General features: G+C 48.1%; 1 protein-coding gene across 1 annotated transcript in view; it reads right to left on the reverse strand.

The window, feature by feature from the left end:
• REX1BD (required for excision 1-B domain containing) overlaps positions 1 to 19,957 on the reverse strand; it is a 57,055-nt gene that overhangs the window by 16,182 nt on the left and 20,916 nt on the right. The window contains exon 2 of the mRNA XM_077271921.1: positions 11,755 to 11,837. Coding sequence (XP_077128036.1) covers positions 11,755 to 11,837 — 83 coding nt within the window. The remainder of the gene's footprint in view (positions 1 to 11,754; positions 11,838 to 19,957) is intronic.

A 19,957-nucleotide genomic window follows, 5' to 3' on the forward strand; every position in this document is an offset into this window, starting at 1 on the left:
GTTTCATGAAACCCGACTTTGCCAAAAGTCGGCGACTTCTGAAAATGGCCGACCCGTTTCGCTCAACCCTACTGTCTTGTTCATATATAATAGTTTCTTTTTATTCCTTGACATTTTATTACCAAAAGAGTATAAGTTTTCTGCAGGATTCTAGTAGTATTTCCATCAAAATGCCCCATTTATGTTCAGTATCCCCAGTTACCATGAAGTTGTCCCAGTTTATACGATTAAACTCTTCCCTTAATTTGTTGAAATCAAAATTACCGTATATACTCAGCCGACCCCCCTAATTTTGCCATAAAAAACTGGGAAAACTTATTGACTCGAGCATAAGCCTAGGGTGGAAAATGCAACAGCTACCGGTGAATTTCAAAAGTAAAAATAGATGCTCCATACCGTTCATTATGGCCCCATAGATGCTCCATATAAAGCTGTGCCACATATAATGCTCTGCACCGTTCATTATGGCCCCATAGATGCTCCACATAAAGGTGTGCCATATATAATGCTCTGCACCGAGGGCGGCGCGCACACTAGTACGTCATCGCGCCCTCTGACCTGCACAGTCAGAGCAAGAGCACGGGAAGACGGAGCGGCGCCCGGCGTGTGGAACGCGGACAGGTAACTATGACATACTTACCTGCTCCCGGCGTCCCTGGCTCCTTATCCCGGACAGCTGGTCTCCGGGTGCCGCAGCCTCTTCCTCTGTCAGCGGTCACCGTTACCGCTCATTAGAGAAATGAATATGCGGCTCCACCCCTATGGGAGTGGAGTCCATATTCATAACTCTAATGAGCGGTCCCACGTGACCGCTGAACAGGGGAAGAGCTGCAGCAACGAAGACCGTGGGACAGGCAGGGGGAGCGCCAGGAGCGCCGGGACTAGGTGAGTATGCGACAGTCCTCTCTCCACCTCACCCGCCAACCCCACCGCCGATCATGACTCGAGTATAAGCCGAGAGGGGCACTTTCAGCCCAAAAATTTGGGCTGAAAATCTCGGTTTATACTCGAGTATATACGGTACATTGAAACTTACCATGTTATGGTCACTGCTTCCCAAATGCACCCTGACCTATAGATCTGAAATTGTATCTGCAAAATAAAATATGGAACAGCATCTAGTCCAGGTGAAAGATTGGAAAAAACTTTATTCCGCCATCATCATACGTTTTGACCAAATGGTCTTTATCAAGTAAACTTGATAAAGACCATTTGGTCAAACGTTGTATGATGGCGGAATAAAGTTTTTTCCAATCTTTCACCTGGACTGGATGCTGTTCCATATTTTATTTTGGAGTTACTACGTCCAATTGGGTCTGTGGACTTGGAGCGTGCATCTTTTTTTCCTGATGTGCTGTCAGCTGTCTTTTTTTTTTGTCTTTTTTTTCTGAAATTGTATCTGGTCTATTTGACAGATCCAGCAGATTACCTTTCCTGGTAGGTTCATCTACCAACTGAGAGAGGTAATTGTCCTGAACTGTGGATAAGAAATTGTAGCTTTTAGCACAACCAGTAGATTCTATGTCCCATTGAATGTCTGGATAGTTAAAATCTCCCATTATAAAAGCCCTACTAATGTTTGCTGCCTTTTTAATTTGTTGTAGCATTTCATCCTCTATCTTTTCAGCTATATTAGGAGGCTCCATTAGCAAACTCCATGTAGCAGCTTTCCATTATTGCCATCCCCATGTAAATTTACGCATAGTGACTCTACATTGCTGTAACTCCCCCAATGTCTTCATTGAGCACATGTTTTAATGTGGATTTTATGAAGATGCACACCCCTCCACCTTTTTTTATCTTTCCTGTCCTTTCCAAATGTAGTGCAACTCTCTACATGTGTTACCCAGTCATGGCTCTCGTCAAGCCAGGTTTTCGTAATGCCCACCACATAATATTCTGTGGCTGAAATAAGAGTCTCCAGTTCATTCATTTTGCTTGCTAGACTTCTTGCATTTACCAGCATACATTTAATATTATTAGCACATTTGTTACTCCTACTCACCTTCCTGCTTTCCTTGCATATACCAGCCCTCCTAAATCCTCATTTACCCCTTCTGCCCGCTCTCTGTCCACTCTATCTATCCCCTTATTAGCACAAGTACCCTCACTCCCCCCAGATCCTAGTTTAAAAGCTCCTCCATCCGTCTTACCATTTTTTCCCAAAGAACAGCTGCATCCTCCCTGTTGAGGTGCAGCCCGTCCCTACCGTAGAGCCTGTAGCCGACAGAGAAGTTGGCCCAGTTCTCCATGAATCCAAACCCTTCCTTCCTGCACCAGATTCTAAGCCACTTATTTATCTCCCTAAGCTCCCGCTGCCTATCTAGTGACGCTCATGGTACTGTCAGTATTTCTGAAAACATCACCTTGGAGGTCCTGGCCTTCAGCTTCTCTCCAAGTTTCCTGAAATCATTCTTAAGGACCTTCCACCTCCCTCTAACTTTGTCACTGGTACCAATGTGTACCATGACCGCTGGGTTTTTCCCAGCAATCTGTCTATCTGATCCGCAATATGTCGAACCCGAGCACCCGGCAGACAAGACACTGTTCGGCATTCACGATCTCGGCGGCAGATGACCCTGTCTGTCTGCCTAATTATAGAGTCCCCTACCACCAACATCTCTGTATGGCCTTTGCTGCACTCCTATTTCCCTCTTTCCTTTAGCAGTCGTTTTCTTGGTTGCCAGGAGAAACGTCCTGCTGCAGTGATCCCAGTCGTGGGCTTGCATTCCTAATATCAGCCAAACAGGCATATTTACTAGGTTGTGTCAGATCAGGACAGGGCTCCCTGGCACTTTCCCCCCTACCCAGTCTTGTTACATTTACCCAGCTGCTTACTTCTCTTTCCTGATCTTCCCCACCTCCACCCTCCTCCATATCACTGGTCCCATCCAGCGCAAGCTCAGTAAGCTCTAAACTCCTCCCCAGGTTTGCAATGCTCCTGAGTGTTGCAAGCTGCATATTTAGATCCATTACCTGGGCTTCCAAACATGTAAGGCTTCTTTCACACTTCCGTCGGTACGGGGCCGTCACAAAGCGTCGGCGCGACGTACCGATGGACGTTGTGAAAATTCGGCACAACGTGGGCAGCGGATGCAGTTTTTCAATGCATCCGCTGCCCTTTCTAAAGTCCCAGGGAGGAGGGGGCGGAGTTCCGGTAGGAATTGCAGGATCCGACGTACGAAAAAACATTCCCTTGAACGTTTTCTCGATACGACGGTCCGCCAAAACACGACACATCCAGTGCACGACAGACGCGACGTATGGCCATATGTCGCTATCCGTCGGCAATACAAGTCTATGGGCAGAAAACGCATCCTGCGGGCAACTTTGCAGGATGCGTTTTTTGCACAGAACGACGCATTGCGACGGAGGACAAAAGACGGAAGTGTGAAAGAGGCCTAACTCGCTAACATCTAGTGCAGATGTATTCACCCTCAAACAGCTGTTCAAGGCATGCATACATCTTACAAGATGCACACCTGGTGGCATTGTCCATGGAGAACATATTCAATGGGGATAACTGTACCGAAAAAAAATAAACACTTGAAGCTAGTAAGGAAAACACCAAACTATGCTCTTATATTAAACTATGAAATTGCGTTTAACTATGGACTTATCTGCAGCCTCAGACTTAATGACAGCCCTCACTCCACTCAGCGGCCCTTGCTTAGAGTGTCTGGAACTTTTAGTCCACCCAGCAGCACAGGTGTTTCTGCTAGAAAGTTCTGGAACAACCACTTACCTCACAGATGCCCGATCATGTGCACCAATCACAGTCTTCCTTTTTTTTTATCTTTAAACAAGCATTAAGCCTCCCCCGGACAGATAACAAACAGGAGGTAATACCCCAACAATAACAGTTAGGGTACCGTCACACAGTACCATTTTAATCGCTACGACGGCACGATCCGTGACGTTGCAGCTTCGTATGATTATCGCTCCAGCGTCGTAGACTGCGGTCACACGTTGCAATCACGGCGCTGGAGCGATGCCGAAGTCCCCGGTAACCAGGGTAAACATCGGGTAACTAAGCGCAGGGCCGCGCTTAGTAACCCGATGTTTACCCTGGTTACCAGCGTAAACGTAAAAAAAACAAACAGTACATACTTACATTCCGGTCTCTGTCCCGGTCTCTGTCCCCGGCGTTCTGCTTCTCTCCACTGTGTAAGCGCCATAGCCGGAAAGCACAGCGGTGACGTCAGACGTCACCGCTGTGCTCGCTTTCTGGCTGGCCGGCGCTCACACTGCAGAGAAGCTGAGACGCCGGAGGACAGACACCGGAATGTAAGTATGTACTGTTTGTTTTTTTTACGTTTACGCTGGTAACCAGGGTAAACATCGGGTTACTAAGCGCGGCCCTGCGCTTAGTTACCCGATGTTTACCCTGGTTACAAGCGAACACATCGCTGGATCGCTGTCACACACAACGATCCAGCGATGTCAGCGGGTGATCAAGCGACAAAAGAAAGTTCCATACGATCTGCTACGACGTACGATTCTCAGCAGGATCCCTGATCGCTGCTGCGTGTCAGACACTGCGATATCGTATGGATATCGCTGGAACGTCACGAATCGTACCGTCGTAGCGATCAAAATGGTACTGTGTGACAGTACCCTTACACAAGGGTACGTTCACACAGGACTTTTTTGCTGCTTTTTTTTATGCTAATTTTCAGCTGCTTTTTACAGTACCAGTAAAGCCTATGAGATTTCAGAAATCTCATGCACACACGTTGGTTTTTTGTTTGATCAGTTTTTCCTGCTTTGCTGCTTTTTTGGACATAGGGCATGTCACTTCTTTCAGCGTTTTTTCACCCATTGACTTGAATGGGTGATGAAAAAAACGCTGAAAAAACGCATGTAGCATTATTTGCTGCGTTTTTTGTGCAGAAAATCATGGCCAGCAGGAAGTGATCTCACAGCCAAGAGCTTAGGGGTGTGGTTAGTGAGGTGTGAAGAGCCATTGTGAGCCATTGTGAGGTGTGAAGAGCCATTGTGAGGTGTCCTGATTGTGATCTATTGTGAGGGAGTTCCTGGTAGTAAGGTGTGAAGAGCCATTGTGAGGTGTCCTAGCAGCTGAAAATTGGCATAAAAAAGCAGCAAAAATCTGCAGCAAAAATCTGCAGCAAAAAAGTCCTGTGTGAACGTACCCAAAAAACGCACCAAAAACGCACCAAAAAAACGCACCTAAATTAGCATAAAAAAAAGCAGCAAAAAAGTCCTGTGTGAACGTACCCTTATCACAACTATGAAATTGCGTTTAACTATGGACTTATCTGCAGCCTCGGACTTAAAGACAGCCCTCTCTCTGCTCAGTGGCCCTCGCTTAGAGTGTCTGAAACTTGTAGTCCACCCAGCAGCACAGCACAGGTGTTTCTCTTCCGCTGTACTCTGTTGATGTGGAGTGATTGGCGGCATCATGATGATTGACAGACGGTTGTCAAGCAGCATGACATCTGCAGTCACATCAGCAGAGTAGTCCAGAGGAAGAACAGCTGATCTGATGAGGAGGAGCAGCTGAATCACTGGCAGGAGTGGTCTGTGACTGCTCTGAGCCAGTGCTGGGTAGAACAGGCAGGTAGTTGCCTCTGCTATTTTTTTAGACTAACAGTAAAAAATAAATAAAAAAGCCCTGGACAACTCCTAAGGAGTTTTATATCCAATAAAGCGATTGCTCAATTTATGATCAGTGCCATTGGACTTCAGGAACTCACAGAAAACCTGATAATAAAGGAGACTCAGGGAAAATTAACAAGGCAATTTAGCAATGCGGCTCCCTTTCTCAAAAATATTGGTCTCCCCTGACCATAAAGTGATAGCTTATTCTAATATTATGGCAACACCTAATTAGATAAGAAACTCCTTTAGGAGAAAACATTAATCTTCACGTAGGCCAGAACTGCCAATAAAAATAAAACTGAGTGATATGAATTAGAAAAAGATAACACTGCACCAATGAAATTTTCATTCGTCTTTTTTTGTGCACACAGCTGACGTTGCCAGTCATTCTGCTATAGATTTCTTATTACATCTGAGTAAATCCCAGAAGTTATTAACAACAAAATCTTGCAGACAATAAACCTTGCAATTCCAGGGCTGAATTTATGAGAGTGTTTGTTGTTTAATCCTCAGTAACACAAATATGATTAACACATTGCAGAAATACCTCTATATTTCAGACGGATAAAGGTTGTAAGACACAGAGCCAGCAGATGTCCTAAAGTCAAGCAATCCTCCAATATCCTGTCATGTGGGAACGTTTAACTTTTTATTATTATTGTATACTTTTATTTTACTATTATTATTTTTTTCAAATAAATATTCCAGAGATATAAAATAAATAAGCCAATGATTTGGGGCAGAGGTGTTAAAATTGGAACTCTCCACATTTTCTGACTTTGAGAAATTGACTTGTAGATTGACCCTGAAAGATTAACCTTCAGAATCGAGTGCATATGCATAAAGGAGTGCATAAAAGACTGAACAAAGTTGCAGATGCATTCTCCATAGATGTGTGAAAAAATTATATTGTAGTTTTACAGCTGAAAGATGGAAAATCTGGTTTGCACATTGTAGTAAATAGAGTCGAGATACTAATGCTGCACACATACAATAGCTACAGTGTGTATCTGGCAGCATTTCCATCTTTTACATGTGAATAGACTTCAATATCATATGAAAAATGAATACATCACATTCACACAAGCCTTAGAAGGTTCGGCATGTACGCAGAGCCTAATGGTGGCAAACACTTGGCCTGTGCATCAGGGCAACTATATTGGCCAGTTTTCTAATGCAAGGGTATCGCTTTAAGTGCCATTTGCATATATCTGGACTAGAATGCCAAAGGATTTTTCCAGTGTATGCAGTGATCATTATGTTCCCATAGCCCTAATTATTAACAGATAAAGGGACGTTGTCAGCCACAGAACGATTGTTCAAGCCAAGTACAGAAGCTTGGTGCTACACGGCGGGCCCAATTACCAACCTTCTCACCTACTTGGTTTCCACCTATCTCTGTCCTTCTTTGGCTCTAGGAAGCCAGAGCTGTCAATCAAAGAAGAGGTGGTTGGAGATGAAGGGAAGACAAGCAGACAGGAAGGTGTAGTTAAATTATTACACCATGCACCATGAGCACTCATTCTGTGCTCACAGAGTCCCTTTAAGTGGACGCTGTCCGTACAGAATGACACAGTCCCACCTGCTTGGTTTCCATCTATCTCCACCCTTCCATGGCTCTTTGATGCCAGAGTGGTCAATCAAAGAAAAGGGGGTAGAGATAGGTAGGAAACAAGCAAATTGGAAGGTGCACTTAAATGATTGGCCCCACCATGATGCACTGAGCGCCTGTACTTGGTTTGAACAGTTAATCTGTGCTGGCAGAGTCCCCTTAAAGGAATGTTCCTAACCACAGTATAGTTTTAGCCAAAGGTTTTGAGGCTGACACAAATTTTAGTTTTTACCAAGTTTTCTGCTTCAGTGCTTTTAGATCTTTAGGTCATAGGTTTCTATGGTTATTGAACTACAATTATAAGAATTTCACACGTTTTTAGTCACAAATATATAAAGTTTTGTAAATACTCAATATTTACAGAATTGTCCCACGACCAAGTTGACGTCTGAACTTTGCCCTGACATGCTGGATATCAGCTTCAGGGCCAAATCCTGACTGGTGACAACTCATTACTGTCTATTCACTGCTCGCAGTTTGTCACAACTATGTTTTTGTTTGTCCACCCACGTTTTGAGGAGTGACCACAGGTTCTCAGTCAGAATGGGATGTATGGAGTTTCCTGGCCATGGACTCTATATTTCAATGTTTTGATCACCGAGCCACTTAGTTATCACTTTTTTGCCTTGTGACATGGTCTCCATCATGCTGAAAAAAGCATTGTCTATCTCAAAATTCCTCTTAGATCGTTAGTATAAATTGCTATTGGTGGATATTTTCTTAGCTCATGGCAGTGTTCTTAGGCAAAATTGTGAGTGAGCCCACTCCCTTGGATGAAAAGCAACCATACACATGAATGGTCTTCACATGGATGCTTTATTGTTGGCATGGCACAGAACACATTGTAGCACTCAGCTTTTCTTCTTCAATCATTCTTTCAAATGTTCCAGTATAAAGGTGGCCCTTCATCTTTTAGGTGGACATTAAGAGGTCATCATACACAGGAAGAAAAACTGGCCAAACGAGCACTGATCGACAGGTGAGAGACAGAGCACCCAGCTGACCGTAAGAGCTTACACTCTACAGGAAAGAGAGTAAGGACCCCACTGACCTTACACTCTACAGGAGAGAGAAGACCCTGCTGACTACAGAAGCATACACACTACAGAAGAGAGAGGCGTAACCAGTGACTCTGGAGATGGAAAATGACTCTGCCTTACAAACAGATCTGCATTGGGAATAGCTGTAATGGCCCAGGTACTGACTAACACTGTACAAGGTATGATAATCTGCAAGATGTCATAGCTGTCAGGTATGTGGAGTCGGTAAGCCAAACCTCAGACTCCCTCATACATGGCTCATGTTTAAGTGATACATTTACCGTAGTAAAATGGCAACATCAGGCCTTTCATCACCATTATGATACAATAAGCCAGCTATTGTCTAATCACTCTAGCAGTTCTGAGATTAGAGCAGGCATTCCTTCCCAGTGCCTTTTTCCTTTGATCAGTAGAGGAGGAGCCTCACTACTGAACATGTACATAAAGTGCAGCATAGATTCATCTCAACTAATAGCAGAGATCCTTAGATCAGGAACAGGACATTTATAGGACATGTCAGAAGTTTCCCAAATTCTTATGAAAAAATATTCAGCACATTCTGCATTGTACTACTGTACCCAATTTATGATATATAACCGACTGACTCCACAGCACTGACAGCGGCAGCGCATTATGGGGAAGCCTGTTTCCCATTTCTCTGGTGCTGCGAATCAAATGTCAAAATGTTTAAATTTGCGTGAAACTGCAAATTTCAAGAAATTTCAACTCAAACTCGGTCCACCGTGGATTGTTTCACTGTGATACAACAGGGAATCAATGAGGTTAATAATGGTCATCTGAGAAAGGTTCTACTATATTATGCACTCATATCTCAAGATCTGCTACCGACAGCTCCCACAGCAATTGCTAACCAATTACATTGCCATATATGCTTGATGGGAGACAAGTATGGAAATGGTCATTTCAAGTTGGAGATCAGAGGCTGGTATGGAGGTCTAAACTCTTCAGCGACAAGTCACACTTTTTGTCTTGGTAGCATTGATAGCCTGAGATTGGTATGGAGGCCACGTGGGCAATGCAATGTGTGGGGTGGCATTATGTATAGTAGCCTGGCACCTATCATCTTTATTCCAGGTACAGCTGAGCGTTACAATGATTTGCAGGTGGAACCAGTGGTACGACCATTTCTCCAAAGTGCCCCAGAACCCATTTTCCAACAGAACACCACAAGGCCACACATTGCTTGGTCCACTGTGAGCAGCCTGTATGGCCTAAACATGCTATCACGACTTGCAACATCTCTGGACTCGTCTCCCATCAACTACATCTGGGACTTCATTGGTCGCCAATTGCAAAAGGATATGCCAGTAGCGGATCTTGACGAAATGTGTATACAAGTGCATACAGCATATTAATAACCTCATTGATGGCAGCAAGGCGTGTAGGAGCCTGTGAGGTGGTGCTTATTCTTGATACTGAATAAATTGAGATGTTTTGAAAATTTAGTAACCATTTTTTCATCATTTGTATATCATCAACATCTATCCAGCCTGTCATTTTCATAATTCTACAACTCTTCATTTTTGGTGTTGTAATTTTGATGTCGATGAGTGCATCTAGACAGACAGACATATACACACATACACATTTTGTGTGTAGTCCATTTTTTACCCCAAAAGTACAATTTCCTCACTATCTCTGATGAAACTAACTAATGCCTCTATCACCAGCACACGTATTGCTATCAAAACTCTTAATTTACAAACGTAAAGGATTCTTATATAATTCTAACTCTAAAATGCCTGTAAAGATGTAATTAAAAGCACTGGCCGGCAATCTGCAAGTGTTTAGTGAACTTATGGATTTTCTCCTGTAGCTGACAACAAATCAGAGCGGTACTATAAATGGCTAACCAATACCAAAATATTATCAAGTGCTATGGATACTCTAGAAAGAACAAGGCTACAGTAAGCAAACAAAATTAAAATCAGGCGGTCCTCAGCTCTGTTATTCTTTACCAAAGTGGAAAAAAAGCAGTTTAAATAGGCGGAACAAGAAGTAAAGCATTGTGTTGGATTGCTGATGAAGTCCAGATGAGCTGAATGGAGAAAAATGAAACATCTTGGATTTTATTTCAAAGACGACCACATGCAAATGTATCCAAGTTATAATCAGAATGTGTACACTGCTCCCAACTCATTTAAGTCAGGGGATGTGAGATACCAAAGGTCTGTAAGTGGCTCTGCTATTGGGTATTACATGGTGGCACTAATCAGCACCAGCCAGGCATCCTGCAGGTCATATATAATGGTGACAACGTGGGGTTAAAATACTTCAGGAATCAAGTGTGTTTCACATCTAACCTCATGCTCCTACTGCTCGCAATGTTCTCGCTTCCATAAATGACAGGGTAACACCACCGCTACGTTATAAACTGCTCCACTGTTCAAAATGTTGCACAGATAGCAATCCCCCAGCACACATGGAAATATTCTGGAGTGACACAATAATAGTGCAAGGGATGCTCCCCTACCTGCATATACCTGTTCTACTGCAGACATATTCACTTTCTAGATCTTTTAATAACTATAAATATATGTTCCCATTACGATGGCCATAAAGCGGTATTCTGCTAAAGTGACATTTTTTCTAGCAGAAGCAGAGTAAAAAAAAATATATATATATATATATATATATATATATATTACATCGGTAAAGGCAAAATTGTATCAAAAGTATTTATACAACGGGGCAAATGTTGTAAAAACAAAAGCCAGTGGTGGAATAGCTGTTTTTTCTCTCATTTCCTTCTCCATAAAGTATGCATCTTATTTACCCCCAGAAGATTAAAAAAAATCTCAGCCAATATTATGGGACACAGCACTTCTTAATGGCACTATGTGCCATGCCCCGTAGGAGAGCTTCCGAAACGTGCGTCGGGGTGAGCGCACAGACCCAGGGAACCTCCACGTCTGCGTCTCATTTGCGCTAACATTTTCTTTATTGCTGACAATACCTTGCCCTCTGCGGTAGGAGTTTTCCAAAACTGCAGGACACCTCTTTTGACAATTTTGACTTCTATTTATAATCATATTATGATTATTTGCAGACATGTTTACATGTTATAATTGGCTTTTGCTCTGATTGGTCCCTACTATGGGAATGGAAAGTTTTTCAATGATTATAATTTTAATGTGATGGTTATGGTCCCCCGGTTCCGTGTGCTCTCGGTGCACTCATAGTGGTTTGTGCTTATTGGTGCACTTTTTCCTCACCTGTCCTGTGAATTTTGTATAATAAAGATTGCATATATTTTTAATATTTGTGGACTTTATGGTCGTTTGTTTATTTTTTGCTACCCCCTTGTTCCTTGTTCAGCGACTTGTCCGTAATTTTTGATCCATTATTCGGATCAGCAGATACTAATCTCCATTCATTAATCCACTTGTACTTGTCATGGTGATGTATTTCGTGAGCTCTTATTTATGGTTGCTATACTGAAGAAATTCAGATACTCACTCATCAAAGAGATGGTATGTCTCCACGCGTTCTGCTTGTAGCTGGTAAAATCTCTGTAGAAGTTGCTGGAAATCATTGTCTGTCTAAGAGAGGAAAAGAAGTAGTATAGTGAACATACAGGTAACATACTAGAGGGCAGAACGTTGTAGAGGACCAGCAGCGCCTCCCTGAGAGACTCCAACATCCAAGGATGGCCCATGTTTTCTAACACAACACTTGTGTAGATTTCAGTGTGCATTCACACATTATGGGTTTCCTGATGAAAAATCTGTGTAGTTCAAGTTTGAAATCTGCAGCGTTTTTTTCTCGCTATGGACTTTATCCTGCAGATTTATCACATAGGTCCTGCATGCAAGTTCCCTAAAGGTGGGGTCATCTGAGAGAACAACATGAAGGCTTCTACTGTATTTAGGGGTGCTGCCTTCAGTATGTAACAACAAAAAGTCATGCCCCAACAATAAAATGGACTCTATATGAAATAAGTAAAACTTAGAGACACAGAAAACAGATGTACACAAAATGGATAAGCAAGTTGCTCAGAGAAAAAGAGGACTTGTACTCTATAGCGTCACCTGTTGGAAGTAGTGATCCTACAAGTCACAATCAACCCTCTAACAAGTCTTGCAATATGACTTAGGATAAAAGCCAAATCAGTATCTCAATTCACAGACACGGTGTTTTGGGCTGTTGGCCCTCGTCAGTGCGAAGCATGAGAACTGATTTGGCTAGGTGAGAGGCTCTGGACTGGGGTCTAAGGGGTATCGTTTCTCCTTATGGAGAGTGACATACCATCTCTGGCTTGTCAAGGTAAAAAGGCTTATTTGCCGTACAATGCTCCTCTGGGAAATTAAATATGCAAATTGCCTCTTCTGAGAAAAAGAGGACTTAACTCTATAGCGCCACCTGTTGGAAGTAGCGATCCTACAAGTCACAATCAACCCTCTAACGAGTCGTGCAATATGACTTAGGATAAAAGCCAAATCAGTATCTCAATTCGCAGACACGGTGTTTCGGGCTGTTGGCCCTCGTCAGTGCGAAGCATGAGAACTGATTTGGCTAGGTGAGAGGCTCTGGACAGAGGTCTCTCCACATAATGGATATTTAGAGAGCCCATTGCCTTACAAATGGTACATGAAGAACTTGATATTTCTCCTGTCTCGAAAAAAAAGAGGAAATAACATGTCAGCACCTGTAATCATACAGCAGGAGAAACTTACACATATGGACTACAAAGCCAAGGACCTAAGAAGAAAAGGGCTGAGAACAGCCAAGTTCAAATGTCCAAACTCCCCAAAAGGGTTTTCCTTATTTTGCAAAGTTCTTCTGGCTCCTCACCCCGTCCTTGCCCTGTGAATGAGAGCGTTTTTCTACAATAGTTATATGTTGGACAGAGTCATCTATGTCTGTGTCGTGTTTCTTGTTGGAGCTCAGATTTTCACTATTCCTAGGGAGACCAGCATTTGGCTTAGCAGCACAGTGGCTGGAGAAGATGAATCATGGCACGGCTTCTTCTCAACAGTAGATAAAGCTGCATCACCATCTGCTGGTGTCTTAGAGATCTATATGGCGCAACCATTCACCCGGGTTACATTCTCCTATTTCTATTAGAGATGCCTTGATTTTGGTCTGATGAAGGGGAGCAGATCCCTTTAGGGCAATGTATTTGTAAAATAGTATCTTTCAGTGACCCTCTGGTCTGACAATACATTCTGTTACATTCAGTGACAATTTAGCATCTCAATCTAATTATAGTGCTTTGGAACAAAGCACTATACTGTTATTCCATCGTGGATAACTTCTTCTTCTTATTATAGTGCTTTGGAACAAAGCACTATACTGTTATTCCATCGTGGTAAACTTCTTCTTATTATTATTATAGTGCTTTGGAACAAAGCACTATACTGTTATTCCATCGTGGTAAACTTCTTCTTATTATTATTATAGTGCTTTGGCACAAAGCACTATACTGTTATTCCACCGTGGTAAACTTCTTCTTATTATAGTGCTTTGGCACAAAGCACTATACTGTTATTCCACCGTGGTAAACTTCTTATTATAGTGCTTTGGAACAAAGCACTATACTGTTATTCCACCGTGGTAAACTTCTTCTTATTCTTATTATTCAGTCCGCACGTAATGCGGCCCGAACCGCTAAACTCACAGACTCCAGTGAGGTGTCATTTCGAAGCCAGCGTTCCTGAGAGGTGTGCTAAGTATTTTTCGTGTCGATCGGATTTGTAGTTTTTGCGCAATTTGTGTTTGAAAAAAGTCTTTCAATGCGTTTCAATGGAGAAATTTTCCTATACGTTTATAATGGGCTGGTTTCTGAGGCAATTTCTAAAAATAACTGCCACCTGGCTGATTACCTCATTGATATGCGCAGTCAGACACAGTTACTATGCCAACTCCTATGAAATCTACATCAGCTCACCAGGTCACAAGTTTTGTCAGATAATATCAGCTCTTAAAGTGACAGTACAGCACAATTCCAAACCACTATCCGTAGTCTTATGATTATTAGACTGTGGCCCGATTCTAACTCATCGGGTATTCTAGAATATGTATGTCCACGTAGTATATTGCACAGCCACGCAGTATACAGTGCAGAGCCGTGCAGTACACAGCGCAGAGCCGCGCAGTACACAGCGCAGAGCCGCGCAGTACACAGCGCAGAGCCGCGCAGTATAAAGCGCAGAGCCGCGCAGTACACAGCGCAGAGCCGCGCAGTACACAGCGCAGAGCCGTGCAGTACGCAGCGCAGAGCCGCGCAGTATAAAGCGCAGAGCCGTGCAGTACACAGCGCAGAGCCGCGCAGTACACAGCGCAGAGCCGTGCAGTACACAGCGCAGAGCCGCGCAGTATAAAGCGCAGAGCCGTGCAGTACACAGCGCAGAGCCGCGCAGTACACAGCGCAGAGCCGCGCAGTACACAGCGCAGAGCCGCGCAGTTTAAAGCGCAGAGCCGAGCAGTACACAGCGCAGAGCCGCGCAGTACACAGCGCAGAGCCGTGCAGTACACAGCGCAGAGCCGCGCAGTATAAAGCGCAGAGCCGTGCAGTACACAGCGCAGAGCCGCGCAGTACACAGCGCAGAGCCGCGCAGTACACAGCGCAGAGCCGCGCAGTATAAAGCGCAGAGCCGCGCAGTATAAAGCGCAGAGCCGCGCAGTACACAGCGCAGAGCCGCGCAGTACACAGCGCAGAGCCGTGCAGTACACAGCGCAGAGCCGCGCAGTATAAAGCGCAGAGCCGTGCAGTACACAGCGCAGAGCCGCGCAGTACACAGCGCAGAGCCGTGCAGTACACAGCGCAGAGCCGCGCAGTATAAAGCGCAGAGCCGTGCAGTACACAGCGCAGAGCCGTGCAGTACACAGCGCAAAGCCGCGCAGTACACAGCGCAGAGCCATGCAGTACACAGCGCAAAGCCGCGCAGTATAAAGCGCAGAGCCGCGCAGTATAAAGCGGAGAGCCGCGCAGTACACAGCGCAGAGCCGAGCAGTACACAGCGCAGAGCCGCGCAGTAGACAGCGCAGAGCCGTGCAGTACAGAGCGCAGAGCCGCACAGTATAAAGCGCAGAGCCGCGCAGTATACCGCGCAGAGCCGTGCAGTACACAGCGCAGAGCCGCGCAGTACACAGCGCAGAGCCGCGCAGTACACAGCGCAGAGCCGCGCAGTACACAGCGCAGAGCCGCGCAGTACACAGCGCAGAGCCGAGCAGTACACAGCGCAGAGCCGCGCAGTACACAGCGCAGAGCCGCGCAGTACACAGCGCAGAGCCGCGCAGTACACAGCGCAGAGCCGCGCAGTATACAGCGCAGAGCTGCGCAGTACACAGCGCAGAGCCGCGCAGTACAGAGCGCAGAGCCGCACAGTATAAAGCGCAGAGCCGCGCAGTACACAGCGCAGAGCCGCGCAGTACACAGCGCAGAGCCGCGCAGTACACAGTGCAGAGCCGCACAGTACACAGCACAGAGCCGCGCAGTACACAGCGCAGAGCCGCGCAGTACGCAGCGTAGAGCCACGCAGTATGCAGCGCAGAGCCGCGCAGTATACAGCGCTGAGCCGCGTAGTATACAGCGCAGAGCCCCGCAGTATACAGTGCAGAGCCCCGCAGTATACAGCGCAGACACGCGCAGTACACAGCACGGACACGCGCAGTACACAGCGCAGAGCCGCGCAGTACACAGCGCAGAGCCGCGTAGTATACAGCGAAGAGCCACGCAGTATATAGCGCAGAGCCGCGCAGTACAAAGCGCAGAGCTGCGCAGAGCTGCGCAGTATACAGCGCAGAGCCGCGCAGTATACAGCGCAGAACGCGCAGTACACAGTGCAGAGCCGCGCAGTACACAGCGCAGAGCCGTGCAGTACACAGCGCAGAGCCGCGCAGTACACAGCGCAGAGCCGCGCAGTATACAGCGCAGAGCCGCGTAGTATACAGCACAGAGCCGCGTAGTATACAGCGCAGAGCCACGCAGTATACAGCACAGAGCCACGCAGTATACAGCGCAGAGCCACGTAGTTATACTGCCCAGTCACGTAGTATATTGTCCAGTCACATAGTATACTGCATATCCCTGTTAAAAAAAAAAAGAATTAAAATAAAAAAGTTACATACTCACCTCCTGGAGCGGCCGGTATCTGATGGTTGTTGCACCTCCTAGAGCGGCCGGTACACGATGCTTGTTGCACCTGGAGTGGCCGGTACCCGATGCTTGTTGCGCGCTCCGGTCCCAAGAGTGCATTGCGGTCTCACGAGATGATGACGTAGCGGTGTTGTGAGACAGAAAGACGGAAGTGCCCTTAGATAATTAGATAGTAGATTACCCCGCTCACCAATTCGGAACCCGAGAGGCCCGGCCCACCAAATCGGACCCCGAGGGGCCCGGCCCACCAAATCGGACCCAGAGTGACCCCGCCCCCTAAATCAGACCCAGAGTGACCCCGCCCACCAAATCGGACCCAGAGTGGCTCCGCCCACCAAATCGGACCCAGAGTGACCCCTTCCACCAAATCAGACCCAGAGTGACCCCTTCCACCAAATCGGACCCAGAGTGACCCCTTCCACCAAATCGGGCCCAGAGTGACCCCGCCCACCAAATCGGACCCAGAGTGACCCCACCCACCAAATCGGACCCTGAGGTGCCCAGCCCACCAAATCAGACCCTGAGGTGCCCAGCCCACCAAATCGGACCGAGTGACCCCACCCACCAAATTGGTCCCTAAGGTGCCCCGCCCACCAAATCGGACCCAGAGTGGCTCCGCCCACCGAATCGGACCCAGAGTGGCCGCGCCCACAGAATCGGACCAAAAGTGACCCCGCCCACCGAATCGGACCTAGATTTACCCCGCCCACAAAATCAGACCCAGATTGACCCAACCCACCAAATCGGACCGCCTGAGGGGCACCCAAGTGTGAAAGTCTTACAGGGGCAGCCCGGGCACCATTCCAAAGCACTATCTGTAGTTCCTTCAGGAAATACCCATCTAGTTCTTATTATTATTATTCAGTCCGCACGTAATGCGGCCCGAACCGCTAAACTCACAGACTCCAGTGAGGTGTCATTTCGAAGCCAGCGTTCCTGAGAGGTGTGCTAAGTATTTTTCGTGTCGATCGGATTTGTAGTTTTGGCGCAATTTGCGTTTGAAAAAAGTGTCTCAATGCATTTCAATAGGGAAATTTTCCAATACGTTTATAATGGCCCTGATTTCTGAGGCAATTTCTAAAAATAACTGCCACCTGGCTGATTACCTCATTGATATGCGCAGTGAGACCCAGTTACTATGCCAACGCCTATAAACTCTACCAGCCCACCAGGTCACAAGTTTTGTCAGATAATATCAGCTCTTAAAGTGACAGTACAGCACAATTACAAAGCACTATCTGTAGTCTTATCATTATTGCCCCGCTCACCAAATCGGACCCAGCCCACCAAATCGGACGAGTGCCCCCGCTTGCCAAATCGGACCCAGAGTGGCGCCGCCCGCCAAATCGGACCCGGAGTGGCGCCGCCCGCCAAATCGGACCCAGAGTGGCGCCGCCCGCCAAATCGGACACAGAGTGGCGCCGCCCACCAAATCGGACCCAGAGAGGCGCCGCCCGCCAAATCGGACCCAGAGTGGCGCCGCCCGCAAAATCGGACCCAGAGTGGCGCCGCCCGCCAAATCGGACCCAGAGTGACCCGGGCCGCCAAATCGGACCCAGAGTGACCCGGGCCGCCAAATCGGACCCAGAGTGACCCGGGCCGCCAAATCGGACCCAGAGTGGCGCCGCCCGCCAAATCGGAACCAGAGTGGCGCCGCCCGCCAAATCGGACCCAGAGTGGCGCCGCCCGCCAAATCGGACCGAGTGGCGCCGCCCGCCAAATCGGACCCAAAGTGGCGCCGCCCGCCAAATCGGACCCAGAGTGGCGCCGCACGCCAAATCGGACCCAGAGTGGCGCCGCCCGCCAAATCGGACCCAGAGTGGCGCCGCCCGCCAAATCGGACCCAGAGTGGCGCCGCCCGCCAAATCGGACCCAGAGTGGCGCCGCCCGCCAAATCGGACCCAGTGTGGCGCCGCCCGCCAAATCGGACCCAGAGTGGCGCCGCCCGCCAAATCGGACCCAGAGTGGCGCCGCCCGCCAAATCGGACCCAGAGTGGCGCCGCCCGCCAAATCGGACCCAGAGTGGCGCCGCCCGCCAAATCGGACCCAGAGTGGCGCCGCCCGCCAAATCGGACCCAGAGTGGCGCCGCCCGCCAAATCGGACCAAGAGTGGCGCCGCCCGCCAAATCGGACCGAGTGGCGCGGCCCGCCAAATCGGACCCAGAGTGGCGCCGCCCGCCAAATCGGACCCAGAGCGGCGTCGCACGCCAAATCGGACCTAGAGCGGCGCCGCCCGCCAAATCGGACCCAGAGCAGCGCCGCCCGCCAAATCGGACCCAGAGTGGCCTCAACCCTGAGGGGCTACAACTACCAAACCAGCGCCTGAGGGGCACCCAAGTGTGAAAGTCTTGCAGGGGCAGCCCGGGCACCATTCCAAAGCACTATCTATAGCTCATTCAGGAAATACCCATCTATTTCTCCCTGTTATCAGCCATTCCCCGTCCTGCTGTCAGTCTATTCTCTCTGTTATCAGCCATTCCCCTGTCCTGCTGTCAGTCTATTTCTCTGTTATCAGCCATTCCCCGTCCTGCTGTCAGTCTATTTCTCTCTGTTATCAGCCATTCCCCTGTCGTGCTGTCAGTCTATTCTCTCTGTTATCAGCCATTCCCTTGTCCTGCTGTCAGTCTATTCTCTGTTATCAGCCATTCCCTTATCCTGCTGTCAGTCAGAGTGACCCGGCCCACCAAATCGGACCCAGAGTGACCCGGGCCACCAAATCGGACCCAGAGTGACCCGGGCCACCAAATCGGACCCAGAGTGACCCGGGCCACTAATCGGACCCAGAGTGACCCGGCCCACCAAATCGGACCCAGAGTAACCCGGCCCACCAAATCGGACCCAGAGTGACCCGGCCCACCAAATCGGACCCAGAGTGACCCGGCCCACCAAATCGGACCCAGAGTGACCCGGCCCACCAAATCGGACCCAGAGTGACCCGGGCCACCAAATCGGACCCAGAGTGACCCGGGCCACCAAATCGGACCCAGAGGGACCCGGCCCACCAAATCGGACCCAGAGGGACCCGGCCCACCAAATCGGACCCAGAGTGACCCGGCCCACCAAATCGGACCCAGAGTGACCCGGCCCACCAAATCGGACCCAGAGTGACCCGGCCCACCAAATCGGACCCAGAGTGACCCGGGCCACCAAATCGGACCCAGAGTGACCCGGGCCACCAAATCGGACCCAGAGTGACCCGGGCCACCAAATCGGACCCAGAGTGACCCGGGCCACCACATCGGACCCAGAGTGACCCGGGCCACCACATCGGACCCAGAGTGACCCGGGCCACCACATCGGACCCAGAGTGACCCGGGCCACCACATCGGACCCAGAGTGACCCGGGCCACCACATTGGACCCAGAGTGACCCGGGCCACCACATCGGACCAAGAGTGACCCGGGCCACCACATCGGACCCAGAGTGACCCGGGCCACCAAATCGGACCCAGAGTGACCCGGGCCACCAAATCGGACCCAGAGTGACCCGGGCCACCAAATCGGACCCAGAGTGACCCGGGCCACCAAATCGGACCCAGAGTGACCCGGGCCACCACATCGG

This window comes from Ranitomeya variabilis, chromosome 1, assembly GCF_051348905.1.
Source record: "Ranitomeya variabilis isolate aRanVar5 chromosome 1, aRanVar5.hap1, whole genome shotgun sequence".
NCBI classification, from domain to species: domain Eukaryota; kingdom Metazoa; phylum Chordata; class Amphibia; order Anura; family Dendrobatidae; genus Ranitomeya; species Ranitomeya variabilis.